This window comes from Centropristis striata, chromosome 18, assembly GCF_030273125.1.
Source record: "Centropristis striata isolate RG_2023a ecotype Rhode Island chromosome 18, C.striata_1.0, whole genome shotgun sequence".
In the NCBI taxonomy this organism is placed as follows: domain Eukaryota; kingdom Metazoa; phylum Chordata; class Actinopteri; order Perciformes; family Serranidae; genus Centropristis; species Centropristis striata.
Window position 1 is genome coordinate 17,939,025 of NC_081534.1, and position 17,885 is coordinate 17,956,909.

Consider the following 17,885-nt stretch of genomic DNA (forward strand, 5'->3'; position numbering starts at 1 on the left):
TTGCTAAGGCTCTATGATGACTGTTAAGGCAATTAAGACACACAAAAAAGCAGTGGTGAAAGAAGAACTCAGATCCTTTACTTAAGTTTCAAAACAGCACAGCTTATGTTCAAAATTAACAACAACATGCTGCCTGACTGTATTCAGAAAATGTTCAATCTAAGACAAAGCCATTACAATTTCAGAGGGGTGTGTATATTTATACAGTTAAAAACCAGAACCAACACCAAATTACGATGCACCACGGTAACAGCTGTTAATTTATGGAACAAATTGGAGAATGACTTAAAAACATGCAATACCATTAACTTATTTTAAAAAGTACTTAAAAACAGGATGATTAATTTATATAAGTTATGTTAGTAATGAGTGGTAACACGTGCTATGCTGCTGCTATTTTGTTTTGTTTTTATTAATAAATAACAGACTAACTTGAGTTGTAACAGGGTAGGTGTAATAAGCTATGCTTCAGCCTACGTCTTTTCGGTCCAAATGTCTATTATCAATTTTCTTTCTCTGCTTACTTATTGTTTACTTTGATCAATGTTTTTTTTCTGGTTTGTTACTTTTCTTTTAATGACATGTATTGACCGAAATAAACGAAACGAAACGAAACAAAGTTAAAATATACAGATCAAACAGTCGACTCCATTCCAAATGATTCTTATGGTAAAGTAGGCTATATAGTTATTATCAGCAAAATATACTAAAGTAACAGGAAGTAAATGAAGTCATTATGCAGAATGGTTCCTTTCGGTGTTAATTCATAGAAAACTTTATTATTGTTTTTTCTTTTTTGTCTTGTTTTTTCCGTTTATCACTAATTAATACACGTGAGAGCATTTAAATGTTGTGTTTAGGTCTTTATTGTACTTGGTAGAGTAATAGTATAGCACTATAGTAGCAGTATATCACATAAAACTGTTTTGGTAAAAAGGTAACTAGTAAAGCTTTAAAGTAAAAGTGATATAAAAAAGTACACTTTCCCCTAGATTTAGTAGAGTAGAAGTAGCATAAAATGGAAATTCTTAAGTAAAGTCAAGGTATGTCAAAATTGTACTTAAGTATAGTACTTGAGTTATTATACCCAACTACATTCCATCACTGCAAAAACAACAACAACACCTTAGCAAATAACATTTTTGATTATGTTTACAGTGGGGAAAAGGTATCATGAAGCATGAAATGTATAATTACATGTAAGGGCTTTAATAGTGCCCTTCTTTAAAAAAAAAAAAAAAAAGTTACATGTTTATGAGCTGTACCTGTAATGTTATATTCAGGAATTGACTGTAGGTGGCGCTACTGTCTTGTGATTAAAATTCTACTCAGCTTCCACAACCTAATATCCTCAAAACGCTTCATTGTAAAACAAGAAGCATGTATCAAACACATGCAGGTTTAGCAACCTTTCTCTCTCACACTCACACGCACCAAATCCAGACTTTCTAATTCATGCACACACCCCACACAAATGATAACTGTCTTATCAAGCTGATGGCAAGATGGGTCCTCTCTGCTTGTTCTCACAAACAAACCCCACACATGGGTCAGACGTTCCTGCCCTCAGGAGTGCCCCCCTGCCCTTCCTGCCTGTTGGCAGCTCTCGCGCTCGCCCTCACCCCCCGGGGGCACCTCTTCGCTCTTTTGGCCTCAAGTGGCCTCAGTTGCTGCTGAGCCACAAGGGATGTAAGTCAGCCAGCAAAGGTTTCTGACATATGATCCAGCATCTGTGATGTCACCAACAGCTGACTTGTCATAAGACCTTTGTGAAAGAGGGGATGAATGAGGAGAAGGTCTTATTCTCAACAGACCCTTAGCTTGAACGCTGAGTGCTTTTGCATCAAGCTGCAGAGATTACAAACTGAATGACTGCCATTAAAGAGTGATTCTATAATCTATTATAATACCATAAGCTAGGGATTGAAAGACTTTGACCCCACTCGCAGGTGTATAATAAGCCCCATTCACCCTGCATATGCTCTGTGAGAGAGGGTGCATGTGTGTGTGTCTGCTAATTCCTACCCCCAGGGGCATATGTTTACTCCTTCTTCAACAAAGCATCATATTCATTGCTCAGGGGTTGAGAGGTGCATAATCTAAGCCTGACCTTCAGCCAGTTAACTAACTGACAGCTTAGAGTGTTGCTGGTTGGAGAGGGGTTGCATAACAACTTAAGTCCCGACTAACAGTTTCTTAATATTGCAATAACGAACGGACACATTTGCCGCTTCGTAACAGGGGGCTGAACTGTAAAGACAAACGGAAGAGTGGAGGATGGTTGCAGAGGATAGCAGAGAATTCAAAGGCATTTAGTCTAGAGGAGGCCGTGACCTTGTCAAAGAACAAAACAGTCATTTAACAAGAATTAGATTTGACGAATGAAAAAGGAAGGCCAGATTCAGAAACAACATGAAGAGCACCGCCCTCAAATATGAAATGAAGTGGCCTTGTCTCAAGGTAACTTGTGCAAAGAGAAGTATGTTTTTTTCCATCTGCTGGAGCATCTATTGCAAACAGACAGTTTTTCTTCCCAACATAACACTGCACAAGTTCAACCTTTAAATATTAAAAGAGAGTGAGGGGCATTGATGCAGATCTGCAGAGACAAAGAGGCTATTACAGGGGAAAAAGACACTATTCATTTGTTGCCTTCATATTCAATAAAATGATCTCAAGGTCTGTACAGTGGAGGCCACTTGCCAGTCTCTTACAGTCTTTATTTCTCATCATACAAGGTCTGAGTAAATGTTTGTGTCATCATTCAGCATCAACAATCCTCAGTTTGAGCTTCAGCCATCAAACATTCCTGCTTTATTCCCTCCTCGGCTTTAAAGAAGTCAACCAGAGGTCACATATTACAGCTGAGAGCTCAGAGGAAAACATTTTTTACTGTCCATGAGTATTTTTCAATTAAAAGTCTGTCACGTGATTGATTATTTGGTTTCATTTAGACACAGTGATTTGATCTAACATGTGCTCGATCTAAGGAGGATTTTAGATGATGAATAACTCGACTTTATTTGTAGAAATTAATCAATTAAGAGTTGCATTTATTGAAGCTGTTGGAATTTCTTTTTGGAATAGACTTAGGGGTTTTATAGCATGTGTCTTTGAGATCAAATACAGTCTGGATTTATGACATTTACATTGTTAATTACCCCATAAAACTATGAATGGTCTTCTAAGGGCCTTTTACTTGATCTGGTAAATGTTTAAAACATATTTTAGTGTTATGACCTCATTGGAAAGGGCTGATACTCAGCTGTCTTCTTGAGTAACTTATTCAAATGTTTAAAGTATACGACACAACCAAATACACATTATGCACAAGGCAACAATATTGGTATCGAACATACATTAAAAAAAAAAATTATAGTTATTGTTAATTGATGTATGTGATGGAAATTTGCCTTTCTAAATAAAAAGAGCATTATAAAAAAATAGTTATTGTTCAAAGTCAGCTGCAGAGATTGAAGAAGAAAGAAAGACAAGGGAACTCTTTTTTTTTTACATTAGAAGAAACAGTTAGTTTAAAGCACTTTGGAAAACTATAAGCAAGTAATTTATTCTTATTGTTGCTATTACAATTGAGCGTCAATATGCTGTGATTTAAACTATATTTGTGCTTTTCCTTATGGTTTCTTAAGATGAACTTCTAAATATGATTATTTGTAGAGATACAGTAAATTCAAAAACATCAAAACATCCACCGTAAAGCCATGAAAGAACAAAACATGGTTGTTGCGTTATGAAAAGAATCATACCACTTTCTTTAACTGACCTCCAAATCTAATTTATCTAACTTATATTATGGGCTGCAGTGCTGACAAACTGTCAAAGAATAGCTTGTAAAGACTTTTTTTGAAGTTAGTGTTGACTTCCATTCTTGTCTTGTTCATTGTGTTGAATTTGGCAAATCTAATACAACTGCAAAATGGGATTTATTATTATTATTATTATTATTATTATTATTGTTATTATTATTATTATCAGAGAATCCTGGAAGTGTTTGTTTAGTTGAAGACAGAAGATTACTCACTTTGCCTTCCAAAATGGTCCATTTCACTTATCTCTGATCTTATTAAAGACAAAACATTTTCAGAATTTGTTCATTTTGCTGGATTATTACATTTATGGCTACTGCATATAAATGAAGCTACACTACTCACTACTTTGCTCCGACATCTAAACTAAAGATTAATTTCTACCCATTTTGAGTTAGATTAACATGCAATAACTGCAATAATCATGTGTGCATAAACTGTTCATTCTAGTCGTCATTTTCCATCAATACTAAGCATTAATCCATCAGAGAACTGGAGCAAGCAGTCGAGATCAGGATATGAGTCAGTTTACAAAATCATATTAATTTCTTACACATAAACTGTAACACTTACTGTAATACTTTTCTCATAGTCATTTTTTCTTATCAAAGCTTTTTGTGAGTGGATTAGGTGTACAATAATTATACGTGGCATTAGGCCATGATTACTGCTGGATTGTATTTTTTTTGCTGCGCTGCAGTCAGTTCAGTGAGAGGGTAAGTCAGCTGCCTTCATCACGGCATTGGATCATAAACTGTGGCCAATGAAATAGTCACAATGTGGCCCATATCAAACAATAAATGCAGCTTTGGATAAAAGTGTGCACACTTGACACCTCAGCTACAATGAAATATGTTCTTTTTGCAGGTAACTAAAACTCTTTTACACAGCGAAATAAAAAAAGAGAGCCTAAAGCCGACAAATAACAAAATTTGCCTCTCTTTCAAGGTGAAATATGAAGGACCAAACATGAGGAAATATAGCCTGTTAATGCTCAATCATCAAGAAAATACTGGATTTTGTGTCAGATTAATCCAGATTATGACTCAAATTTACTCACTCTGCACTTTACAGCCCCAACCAAAGTCTTTGCATTAGGTTGTAAGTCCTATACTTTGGGTTTTGAGTCCCAAACAAGTCATAAAGTACTCTTCACATGAACAATTTAAAATCAACTAGAGCCAACTAACTACTACTGGGGTGGACATGGAGGTGGTGCCAAGTTATAAGTATCTAGGTGTATACCTGGATAATAAGTTAGACTGGTCCCTAAACACAGACACTCTCCACAAAAAGGGGCAGAGCCGTCTCTTTTTCTTAAGGAAGCTCAGATCTTTTGACATCTGTAGTAAGATGCTGCAGATGTTTTATCAGTCTGTGGTGGTAGTGTGTTGTTTTATGCTGCAGTCTGCTGGGGAGGCAGCATCAGACACAGAGATGCAAGGCGGTTGGACAGACTGGTCTAAAGAGTTGGTTCTGTGGTTGGAGCCAGGTTGGACACACTGGAGGAGGTGGTGGAGAGATGACCTGTCAAGATGTTCGAGGCCATCTTGAAATACCCAGATCATCTGCTACACAAAACCTTTATGGACCAAAAAAACAGCAGTGGACGGCTCCTCTCTCTCCGCTGCAGGACGGAGAGATTCAAAAGATCCTTCGCTCCTACAGCCATCAGGCTGTCTCATTCTAACAGACTTAACAGACTACCTGAATTTACCCTCGGGGATAAATAAAGTAATTTTGATTTGAATAGTGTTAATGTTATTCGATTCATGTAGGGAAGTGATTTGATTTGTAGCAGGATTTTTTAAATAACAGACTTTGGGTGTAGGGGAAGGCATTCACTTTTTTTGAGGCTGTTGTCCCACAATAACCACCCCACATAGCAGCTTAAAGTGCCCCATATTTACATTAGTGGCGTCCTTTGGTGGCCATAATGATTATCACGGAGTATAAAGAATGACAATGCCCACTCAGGGTGGGTTAAACAAAAGCGCAAGACTTCCAGGAGACCTGTGTTCATATCTGTAGTGAGACCGAAATTCAATGTCTTTTATCAGTGTCAACGATAAGAGCAAAAAGCCCTTTGGTTACTTTGCTTGAAGAATAAAAAGTCAAAACATAATTTCCTTGATTGGATATGAGAAGAAATAAAAGTGAGGGCTACAGAGGACAAGATAGGACAAGGAAGTAAGTGAGAGTAGAAGAGAGCAAAAGTCCAAGGTGATGTCTTTAAATGTCTTGAGAGTCATATGATATAAAATGGAAAAAAGCAGGTGATCTCCATATTTAAGAGTTTGAAAACAGCATTTTCGTGCCATTCTGTGCATTGATTAATCAACTTATCCTTACAGCTCTACTTTAAAAGGACCTCCCTCTGCATTATTAAATCTCTGTTTAGGCTTATATGTTAAGACATCTGTAATAAAGGGCTAATCCAATAATAGAACAGTGATAATGGACTGAATGGAGCCATCTGAAGCTCAAGTAGGCTAACCTATATTTTCCTGTTAAAACTAATGTACTCTGCATGCAGGAGGACTTTTACTTGTAATAGAGTATTTTAGAGTGTGATATTATTACTGTAAATACTCTCTGGCTGTAAATCACTAACTCACAGGGGGCCTCAGCTTTTCTATCAGGTTTCTCATTCACGTGGCGGCCTCCGGTGCATTTTGCCGGGAGTTTTCATGACTTTCAGCCCCGCTTAAGGACTCGCTGTGCCTCAGAAAAGCAACGAGGCTTAACGGGAATCAAAGCTGTCATTCTTGAGCTCCGGCCCGCACCTCTCAAAACACTTCACCGTGCGGAGGCCCGTGTTTTTAGCCGCTCTGCTGGCCGCAACTGGATCATATGACTCGGCATATCCGTAATGCTCTTAGACCTGCTGATGGCCAGCAGTGGCTGCGCTCCACAAGACCAAAAAGCCAAAGGAGTTTAACGGATGTGTTGCTGCGATTATTCGGCCAAGTATCTTTATCCCACATCTAGATTAGCTGCTAATGACGAAGGAAAAGCCTCGTTGCAAGAAACACAAGGCCATGTAACCTGAGAACAAGGGCCATTACTGTGTGAAGAAACAGATTTAAACACACATGCTCATAATGTAGCTGCAGTCACAGATGTGGAGCGTTTAGACCCTTTAAATACCAACACAACAACATACAATGCTGCAAGTGAAAGTTCAGCATACAGAGGGGTAGTACTAGGAAAACATACTTAAACCAGATTCAAACAGAATGCATTAAATTCAGAGTTTAAAAACACAAAAGTTTATCAAGGTTTAGTTGTAGGGGAAGGGTTAGGATTTCACCAAAACAAATTTGAGCCAAAGCTTTTAACAGAAGAACTGTAAGACCACAATGCATGTGTGAGGCTTCATTTGAAAGGTCACAGCTTCTAGTTTCTGCAGCTGTGCTTGTTTAGCAAGGGATTAGCAAATTATTGCATTCATTCATAAAACCATGCATTTTCTTCAGGCTTATAATCAGAGCCTCAGCTTCAAAATGACAGTTTTTACTATATTTTCCACCAGTTTCAGACAAAATCAACTAACAGGTTCTCTGAGGTAACAAGTGCAAGAAAAGAAAAGGACAGAAAAATGCATTTTGTTGCTAATCGTTGACATATCCCGAACTATGAAAAAAAAAAAGAGATTCCCAAGTATTTAGTATATACTTACATTTTTGTGATTTCTTTTTAATGAGAGCATTGGTATTCTGCAAACAAACAGGCATTTAAAGGGTTGATGTGTGTGAGAATTAATGAATATTTTGTAGTTATGATAAGGACTTAATTGGTTAAAATATATATAATTGACTGAAAGTGGAAAATCATTTTAAAATATAATTTTCTGGCAGTTTTTGACATGGGAAGAACATTTTAAATTAAGGCACAAGGGTTAAGTAGTATTGCACTTAAGTACTGGACAGTCCTTGAGAAAATATACTTAGTTACTTTTCACCACTTAATTACAATCAGAATAAAACTGGTCGTGGTTAAATTACAGCACACATACAGTATCTGCAGGTCGTTTCTGACTTAAAAAATATTTATTTGGGCTTTTGCATTATTAATTAGGGTTTACATTACTTCACCGCAAATGCATTTCTAATAGAAATCAATTCAACACTCATAAAGGTGGAGGAGCAGTCAGAAACTCCTTAACAAATTGAGTTAAACATCAGTGGGAAATGACAACAAAGCACATTAAAAGCTTTATGCAACCACAAAAACAGTGACTGGAAAACAGGTAACATCACAGTGTGCTACTCTGGAGTGCTCTTACATTATGTGTGTTATGTCTTTATTTACTCGCCCCACCCCGCTGATGTGCCCCCCCCTTCTTACAGCAGATACATGTCAGCACTAATGGACATCAAGTGCTTCCTTTTTCTGCAGCTCTCTTCCAGACATACATTAGAGACAGAAAACCCATTTCTCAACCCATAAATAGAAGAGCACACACACACACACGTCAGCTTACTCACTCTCACACACGCACACACACGCACGCACGCACGCACGCACGCACACGCACACGCACACGCACACGCACACACGCCACTCACTCTTTCTAGTCACATCTGTGTGTCTCAGGCTGCAGGATGTGCCGAACAACGTGAAGATTGTTAACAAATTGAAAGGAAAGAGAGGCCAGGATCAGTGCAGCAACATAAACAACCATCTAATTAGTAGTTTATAAAGTTAATATACTCCGAGTCCACTTAAAAATCCATCAACGATCCAAAATGTCACGCAATTTAAACAAATAAAGCGGATCTCGAACAGTCTGTGTTGAATTTATTTGCTTCTTTTGCTAAAAAAGCCATGAAAATATGAATTCTGCCTCATTTTGAGAAGAATTTTTTTAAAGGTATGAAAGCAAATGTTTAATGTGCTACTTTCATTTTAATTTATCTAGATCCTTGGAGTCCCCTGAATACTTATTGGTATCAACCAATCATCATCCTCCTGAAAAAAAAAACCCAAGGGGGTGCTGTAGTTCAGTCCTCATTCTACATTCAAACCTCAGGCACAAGATGATGAGGGGTCAAATCTTCTCCTAAATAAATAAAGCTGTCTTCTTTTGGAACCTGTCTCCTCCTCAGCTCAATTTGTCCTGAATGTTCATCAGGCTGGCGTACGACTTTGCCCGCTTAGCTGTGAAATAGAAACAGAAATTGCATTACTATACAGAAAATGACCCAAAATTACTTTTCTTGCCTTATTTTGAGTTATTCTGGTAATTAAAGTACAAGATGTTTGTTATATAGTTTTAAAAGTGCATTGATGATGATTCAGAGACATGCCAACTTTCATGTTTCATGAATGCCTCTATTAGTATTCAAATCGCCCATAATTTGTGGGCAAATAAGAAGAATTTCACACCACAGGGCTTCAAGTCCTGTTGTTGAAAATTAGAAGGAGAAAAAAATAACGTATTTAGGTAACTGGTAGTTGTATTAGGGGTAGGGCTGGGCGATATGGACCAAAAGTCATATCCCGATACATTTAGGCTGAATATCGATATACAATATATATCGTGATATTTAAATCGCAAAGTGAGAGCAAATGTTCAGTCAAAGCCAAATATGACATGTCAGAAGTTGTTTTACTGAAACAGTTTATTTAAGTGAACATAAATACTGTTTAACAACAGGAGTACCTTTTTTTCCAAATCAAAGCTCCATAAAGTGCACATTTACATAAAAAAAAATCTTAAATAAAAATAGCCTAAATAAAATAGGCCAATCTTTTTCTGAAAAAATTATATTTATATAAGAAAAGAATAACGAACATTACAAAATAAGTAAATATGACAAACCCTAGTAAGGGCAGGATTTATATATAAAGAAAGAAAACATTTTTTAACTATATATCGATATATGTGATATTGTCTAATTCCATATCACATTTTAAAGTATATCGATATATTTTTTTATATATCGATATATTGTCCAGCCCTAATCAGTACGTGACTCATACAACAGGTGTGAATCACTACAAGAAGGTGAGAAGTTCTCTTATATCACTTGCACATGCTACTTTAAAATAAATGTATTTGCATAAGTGTTTTTTTGTATGAAGCCTAATGTGTCCTTGACCATCACAGGACATTTGTTATGCACTCAGCAGCACCCCATCTCTCCCTCCCTCCCTCCACCCGATACCTAGATTTAAAAAAGTTCCCATCGTCCTCAGCCTTCAAGGCAACCATCAGCCACCAACACACAAAAATAAACCCCCTAACCTTGTCTATGATCCAGAGGTTTGCAGGAGGCAGCCAACACCCCCTCCTCTAACCAGCCAAACTCCAATATCACAGTCAGTCAACTACCCCCCATCCCCCCTCCCCCTCCCTCCACAGAGACCTCAAAACCCTGTCAAAAAATCTCTGTGTGACAATGGGCGAATTAAGCTGGTTACTCACGGTGTATGAGCTTGCGTTTCTTTTGTTCGGAGTGAAGGAAGCTGCTCAAGTAGAAGATGATGGGCAGAAAGAGCATGAAGCTGGACACAGCGATGACAGGCACCGTCTCCTCACGGGGGAAGGAACAATTGAAGTTCTTACTCCACAGTCTGCGAGTCATGTTCATCTGGAACGAGGCAAAGTGCCAAACGCAACACAAACTTCAGCTGAGCACGGTTATAGGAAGCTATTAATTCGACCCTGTTGTTAGGTTTCTGTGCTCAAATGTTGAATCTGAATCTTGAGTTGTTAGTCACAAGGCTGGGAGAGGAATCCATTAACCTGCAGCCTCTAACAACTTAGAAATTAATTTTGAAAGAGAAATTCAGTCTCTGCATTCTGAATCTGAAACAAAGATCCAAGCCGAAATTTTCATTTTTGTCACACAATGTTGCTAGTTTTTCTTGTTAATGCCATATAATATATAACCTAGGGGATATTTTAAGACCAAACTGAATGAAAAAGAACATCTAGTTTTCATAATCAAGACTTAAAAAGTTGTTATGCCTGCAAAAAAAGCATAAAGAAAATCACACTTTGTCTCTGACTTGTTCCTTTTTTGTGTGAAATATTATTTATGTTTCTTCTTCTATCCACAATATCTTCGTATTTTGTTACCACACATTGACCTCTGGGATTCACTAATGTTTTCTTATTGTTGCTCTTCTTGTAGGTAAGAGAATATCTTGAATGAGAGGCTGAGAGCACTCTTACCAAGATAAGAAAAAACAGCAAAAATGTTTGTCCAACAAAAACGGAAAAACTAGGAAAAAGGAAAAACTAGTTTTGAAATTTGAGAAACATAAAAAAGCATGAATATATAGTCAAATTTAGATGATAACATTAATTAGATTATTATATTTAGATAATAGATTGTTTTATGTTTTAGCTGGGATTTTCCTGTAACATCAGTACTGACGCTCTGGAAAATCACGTTCACTTTAAATTAATCTAGAGTATTTTGATTTCACTCCTGCTGAAGATCTTCTTCTTCTTCTTCTTCTTCTTCTTCAGCCTTTTTTGTGGCATCGCATTAACAGAGAGTTAAGAGGACATCTAAGAAGACTTTCTACGTAAGGCCAATGGTTTGGTGTGACACAAACTTCAATTTTTAAGATTAAAGAAGGCCTGAGGGCCAAAGCGTCATCTAATAAACAGAGAGAAAAGCATATGGAGCGAGAGTGTGCAACTATTTTTTTCCTACTCTCAAGAACACATCATCTGGTCATCAGAAACCCCTCTAACTGTCCTGTCTACAGCTTCCTCTAGGGGGTGCAGCTCACTATCTCCCCATCATAAAGAAGAGCTCCCTGACATACATACCGAATCCTCTATGTCAATACACATTGTCTGATTCTGCTCCATTCTGCCGTACAGCTCATTCAGGCCCCTGTATGTGCTCTTACAGTCCGTGCACAGCTCTGTCTTGTTCCCCTGTGAACAACAGACATCAGCGTTAACCTCACAACATGAACCCATCACAGACAAAGTAGTAATCTAGAAATCATCTTCTTGTGCGTGGCGTACATGTTGATACTTCTCGAAGCAGCTGAGAGTTTGGTTGACGGTGCTCATGAAGTACAGCGTGTCATTGGTCAGGCTCTGGAATCCTTCAGTGATGCAGTCTGCAAGACAGGAAGCAAAAACAATCATCAATAGGTCTATTTATTCCATAAAAGTGGAAAATTAAAATCAGATGCACAGTAGCATTTTGTGATGGTTACACATTCACCTATATTATCTAAGGTTTGAGTTAAGTTTCAGTTATTTTGGTGCAGAAAATGAAAAAGTGAAAGAAACACAATTCGTAGATCAATAGATTACTTGATTGACATGGGAATTAAACTGTACTATTTTATGCATTCATTTAAGAAGAAGATTCCATAGTTCAGCCTTCTCAACTGCGAGGATTTGTTGCATTTCTTTGTTGTATGTGATAGCAAACTGAGTATCTTTGCGTTCAGGAGTATTTATCATATGAAACAAGCTACTTGACGACATCAACCACATTGTCTTTCTGGCAGCAAACAGTGTGGATATCTACCAAACCTGATGCAGTTATCTCATATAGTCATAGGCTGATAAGGGTCATACTGGGTATCCTGATGGCTGAAAAGTCTGTCCAATAAAATGAGAGTCACATGTTTGATCTGTGCAATGATGTGTCCGCTGCCGGCTCTAATTAAAGCACCCTAAGAAAAACACTGAACCGAACTGAACGCTGCCTCTACTTGACCCTGCACTCTGACCTCAGGGGTCAAATGGACACCCATGTGTGTGTGAGTCAGAAGTTCAAACAAAGGCACACATTTGCAATTAATAGTAGTGGATGTGGAGGAAAAAACAATTCTCTTTATTACCACTATTTTTATTTTTTTGTGCAATTTCTTCATATATTTTTTTAAAATGCCGAATCAACATAATTAAAATTGAGTTTTTGACAGAATCTGTATCAGCCAAACGGTGTACGATTTGGGATACAGTTACGCTATATAACGTTATATATAACTTTATTGCCATGTGGATACGCATTTTTCTGCTTCTCTTCTGATGACGACTCGCCTTGTTAGTGACCTGTCAATCAAAGGTAGCCATGCCCCAAATCATACGATTCTTTGTCTTCTATTTTCTTCTAAATGGCCATTATTTGAACTATTAACAACAAATTGTCTTGAAGAAGATTTTTTACTAGCGATTGAGACCATAGTGTTGTCCTTAAAAAAAATCTAAGATAATAAATCAAGTGAGAAGTTTTCTGATTTTGCATTGAAATGGACGGACAGAAATGTTTTTGCAGCCACACTTAGCGCCCCCTGCTGGGATTTTCAGTAGAATGCAGCTTAAGGCACTTTACTGGTTTGCCTCCCTGCTCAGACCCGGAGGTTGCTGCCTGCTGCTAACTGAAGGTCCGTCTCCGGAGTTAACATCCGCTCTCCTACTGTTGAAGTAGTCTCACAGTGGCGTGGAGTGAGGCGGAAAAAATGTCAGAAAGACTGGCTGACATGTGATGTGCTTTGTTTTTGGAACTATGCCTCATAGAGAGTCTTTAGGAGGGTATGATTCAACTTTTTTCCCCATGTTCTCGTGTTTGAAGCAAACAAAAGCTGCAAAAAAATGTAATCTCTAATCACAGCATCAACCACAATACTTTTTTTAATTTAGGGTGTCACGATTTCAATTCTACATTGATAATTGATTGAAATGAGATTTAAATTATTTAAATTTGAAAAAAGCATGATGCCATGAAAATGTAACCACCAAATGTGACAGTTGTCAGAGCAATAAACCAATGACCTGTTGATCTTTACGAATCAAGATTTGATCGTGTAGCAACAGCAGAGTAAAGTTATTAAAAGCTATTAAAAATTGAAATGCATATTGAATCAGCACCCAAGTATCGTGATCAAACCGGGAGAAAACATTATCTTCTCAGCTCTAACAACAAATAGAGTCCCAGTCATTCAGATATGTCTGGTTTAGATCCATGCAGAATACTTACTGTGACAGTTGGATTTCTCCCAGATGTCATCCAGGTTGGCGTTCAGCAGGTAAACCAGCATGAGCCGATCACTGCGCAGGAGGCTGTCCCTGCAGCTCACATTACCAGGACCCATCTGAGGAAAAAGAATTCAGATCCCTTACTTAAGAAAAAGCGCTAATACCACACTATGAAATTACTCCACTACAAGTAAAAGTTCTGCATTCAAAACTTACTGAAGTAGAAGTACAAAAGTATTAAAATGTACTTAAAAGTTTCCTACTCGTTGCAGAATGGACCCACTCAAATTGTTTTATATATTCCAAATATATTATTGGATTATTTGTATTGATGCATTTATGTAAGCGGTGTTCAGATTTTCTCAAAGTGGGGCTCAGTTTAACTATTTAATAGACTGTTGTGAGGTAGCCTGGGTATACCCAGACTGCCTTGCGCGCTCGAATTTGATTTCGAACCTCCAGCCAGTCTGGAAACGAGGCGATTATCTTAGCCCTGTTTTAGGGATCCAATCACAGAGCAGGGAGGGACGGCAAGACGATGACGCGTACTACTCGGCACTTAGAAGCTTTCCGGATCCAACATGGCTGCTGCAGACGCGAAACTCTCTTTAGCTGTAGATGGTGTTTTAAATAGTTTAGAGCGAAAGTTGAAAGGCGAAAGGTCTCTCAGCGGCTCCGCTGTCCCCCGGCTCGGAGCCAGATCACCGGTAGCGGGGCTATTAGCGCCGCACGGGCGGTTTCTGCGGCTCGTTGCGCCGAGCCGGCGAGACCGCCGGTCACCGCCGGTGATCTGGCTCCGAGCCGGGGGACAGCGGAGCCCCCAGAGACCCGCAGCAGCTTGTTTATTGCCCATAAAATCAGTGGATGTGTGGCTGAATGACATGAGGGGGAATAAAGCGTGAAAATAAATAATCTTGCAGAAAGCGAGAACTGGAGAAGCAAAGCAGCAAACAACACTCTCTCACAGACACACACACAACAAACATCCATCTCTGTTGCTCTACTACGTCATCTGGTATAACTGATCTGATTGGCTAAGAGCTACCTACAGACGCTTTGATAGACATTCTAAGCGTCCAATAAACGGCTCCGGAGGATCGTAAACCACACCTCCTCTACGGAGAAAAGCATTGTAGGTGTCCAGACCTAATCTCCAATGAGATTTGGTCTGGTGTTAGCCAGGCTAGTTGTGAGGCTTAATTAGAGAAAAAAGGTCTAATCACTTAAAATGTGTCATGTATTTTTACAATAAACTTCGACCTGAAAAGTAACTAAAGCTGTCAGCTAAATGTAGTGGAGTAAAAAGTACAATATCTGCCTCAAAATGTAGTGGAGTAGAAGAATAAAGCTGCTTTATGTACTTAATTACATTCCACCACTGCTGAGGACACAGACAAACTTTATAATGCCCATATCTATACCATTGTATTTCATTATGACTGATAGATCAGATCAGTCAGATAGCAAGTGAAGCAAATGAATTCTTGTTTCCTCTAATTTGTCACCACCAGTCAGTCACATCACAAGACTCATGACTCGTGAGACAGCTGCGCACCAACCACGCCTGTTCCTTTTTATACTGCAAGCTACAAAACACATAGGAATGATCAGTGGTGGAAGTATTCAGATCTCTTACTAGTAAAAGTGGTAAAAGTACTAATACCACACTGTGAAATTACTCCACTACAAGTAAAAGTCCTGCATTCAAAACTTGAAATACGTGAACGTGAAGTAAAAGTACAAAAGTATCAGCATCAAAATGTACCTAAAGTATCAAAAGTAAAAGTACTCTTTATGCAGAATACGCACTCAGAGTGTTTTATTTATTCATTTTAACCACTTAATATACTGTTATGTGGTTTAAAAAAACAAATCCATCTTATCACTTTAAATTGATCATGTTTTTTATGTCAAAAGTAACTAAAGCTGTCAGCTAAATTTAGTGTACAATACAGAGAAAAGAAAGTACAATATTACCTCTAAATGTAGTGAAGTAGAAGTATAAAGTTACATAAAATAGAAATACTCAAGTAAAGTACAAGTACTTCAAAATTGTACTTAAGTACACTACCCTACAAAGCCGAACTGCAGTAACTACATTTTTGGTCAAAATTGAGTTATAACTTTAAAAAAAATGAACTCCTTGATGTCCGTTTTATCTTGTGACAATGTTTAAGACTTCAAATTTGCTTTATTTCAGAGAAATAATGATATAAAAATTGCAGTAACTACAAAATCCAACTCAAAACGAAAGCAGACTGCTCTAACTTTACTTTGACTGTGATACAGTGCAGCCTTGAATTTCTTCATTGTGTTGAATAGTGAAGACAAGAATAATAGAAATTATAAGTTTATTTGATGGGGAAATTATTATCTAGATAGTGATGAAGTAAAAGAAAGAGATAAAATGATAGTAATACTAAAATACAACATTAATATTAAGTCTAAAATACACAAATAAATAAAATAAATAAAAAAGGAGTTGTTAAAAACCATTAAATACATTTATAACAAAATCAATTTGAGAATATTTATTCACTGAAAACTAAATATAAAAGCTGAAAGAAGACGACAACATTGTAGTTACTGCACTCTGTTTCTGCATTACTATTAAAACATTTTACAGCAAAACATTTTTGGGGACAAAATAAATCAAATAAATCGTCATGATTTTTGAGAATGTAGAGATAAGTGTCATATCACTTACCTACCTATATAACCATTTGGCTGGCCAGTTAAAAAATATTTGTAAAAAAAATTTACCCTTTGTGTAGTTACTGCAGTTAGGCTTTGTAGGACAGCACAGTACTTGAGTAAATGTACTTAGTTACTTTCCACCACTGGGGATGATCAGTGGAACGTACCTGGTCTGATGAGATGTTCTGGTAGATTTCTGTGAGGCTGCCATAGCTGGAGAAACAGTTCTGGCAGACTTTAACAGGTCGGGCAGCCAACACCAGACAGTCCACATAGGTGACATACCGCTGCCCGAATATCTTCAGCAGCTCGATGCAGTAGTTGCTGATCTCCAAGTCTTCGGGGAAAGACAGCAGGTTGAGGGAGAAGAGGGAGTTCACAGCAGGCTTAAACACCGGAGAGTTTACCACATCACCAGCAGCAGCAGACGGGCTTAGCTTCAGTTTGTCCGCTAAATCTGAGGCAGCAAGGTTTACTCCTTCGCTAGGAACAAGAGTGTTAATATAAAAAAGTAACAAAACCAAAAACGAGCTGATTTTGTAAGGAGACATAGTGGAAAATGGTGATTAAATCATCTGCTCCTCTTCTGTCACTCCGAACAACCCATGATTTCCTGGTTATCTCCCAACGTGATCATGTGACAGCCTGAAATCTCGCGAGATTAAACCACCGGTACTAGAACTTATTTATATACAGTCTATGTACTAGACCAGTTTTCTTTTCTTTTCTCTTCTTTTCTTTTTTCTCTTCCCTTTCTTTTTTCTCTTTTTTTCTCTTCTTTTCTTTTCTTTTCTTTTCTCTTCTCTTCTCTTCTCTTCTCTTCTCTTCTCTTCTCTTCTCTTCTCTTCTCTTCTTTTCTCTTCGTTTCTTTTCTTTTCCTTTCTTTCTTTTCTCTCGTTTTCTTTTCTTTTCTCTTCTCTTTGTTTATTTTCTCTCATTTTCTTTTCTCTTCTTTTCTTTTCTTTTCTCTTCATTTCTTTTCTCTCATTTTCTTTCTTTTCCTTTCTCTTCTTTTCTTTTCTTTACTCTCTTTTTCTTTTCTTTTCTTTTATCTTCTTTTCTCTTCTCTTCTTTTCTCTCCTGTTCTCTTCTTTCTATCTATCTATCTATCTATCTATCTATCTATCTATCTATCTATCTAAAAAACACAGGTAAGAGTTAATGTTATTTACACCGCAGTGTAGGTCACTGCCGACAGTTTGTTTAAGAGGGGGAGGTGTGAGCATGAGTGCGTGCACGTGCGTGCACGAGTGCATGTGTGCGTGCGTGCGCGTTGGACAGAGATAGCCGCTCCTCCTGGTCTCCTCGTTATTTACGGGTTTTTGACACCATACAATTTTGCAATGTGCGCTCGGCTCGGAGCAAATAATCACGGAGTCAAAGTAAACGAT

The 17,885-nt window shown here is 37.8% G+C and overlaps 1 protein-coding gene across 1 annotated transcript; it reads right to left on the reverse strand.

Annotated features, from left to right (window-relative positions):
* Window positions 1-7,083: 7,083 nt before the first annotated feature.
* ostm1 (osteoclastogenesis associated transmembrane protein 1) lies at window positions 7,084-17,127 on the reverse strand. The gene is made up of 6 exons (XM_059357145.1): window positions 16,662-17,127; window positions 13,799-13,913; window positions 11,827-11,924; window positions 11,623-11,733; window positions 10,261-10,426; window positions 7,084-8,990 (listed from the first exon to the last, which is right to left on the reverse strand). Exons 1-6 carry the CDS (start codon window positions 17,043-17,045, stop codon window positions 8,935-8,937), a joined length of 930 nt encoding a protein of 309 aa, XP_059213128.1. The 5' UTR covers window positions 17,046-17,127; the 3' UTR covers window positions 7,084-8,934.
* Between the last annotated feature and the right edge of the window lie 758 nt (window positions 17,128-17,885).

What these genes read in the sequence shown, in the direction of transcription:
- ostm1 (XM_059357145.1), bottom strand. Translation starts at nt 17,045, where the DNA reads ATGTCTCCTTACAAAATCAGCTCGTTTTTGGTTTTGTTACTTTTTTAT. An exon ending in GGAGAAATCCAACTGTCACA is followed by an intron (nt 11,925 to 13,798) that starts GTAAGTATTCTG and finishes CCTGTCTTGCAG; the next exon opens with ACTGCATCACTGAAGGATTC. An exon ending in GCTTCGAGAAGTATCAACAT is followed by an intron (nt 11,734 to 11,826) that starts GTACGCCACGCA and finishes TGTTGTTCACAG; the next exon opens with GGGAACAAGACAGAGCTGTG.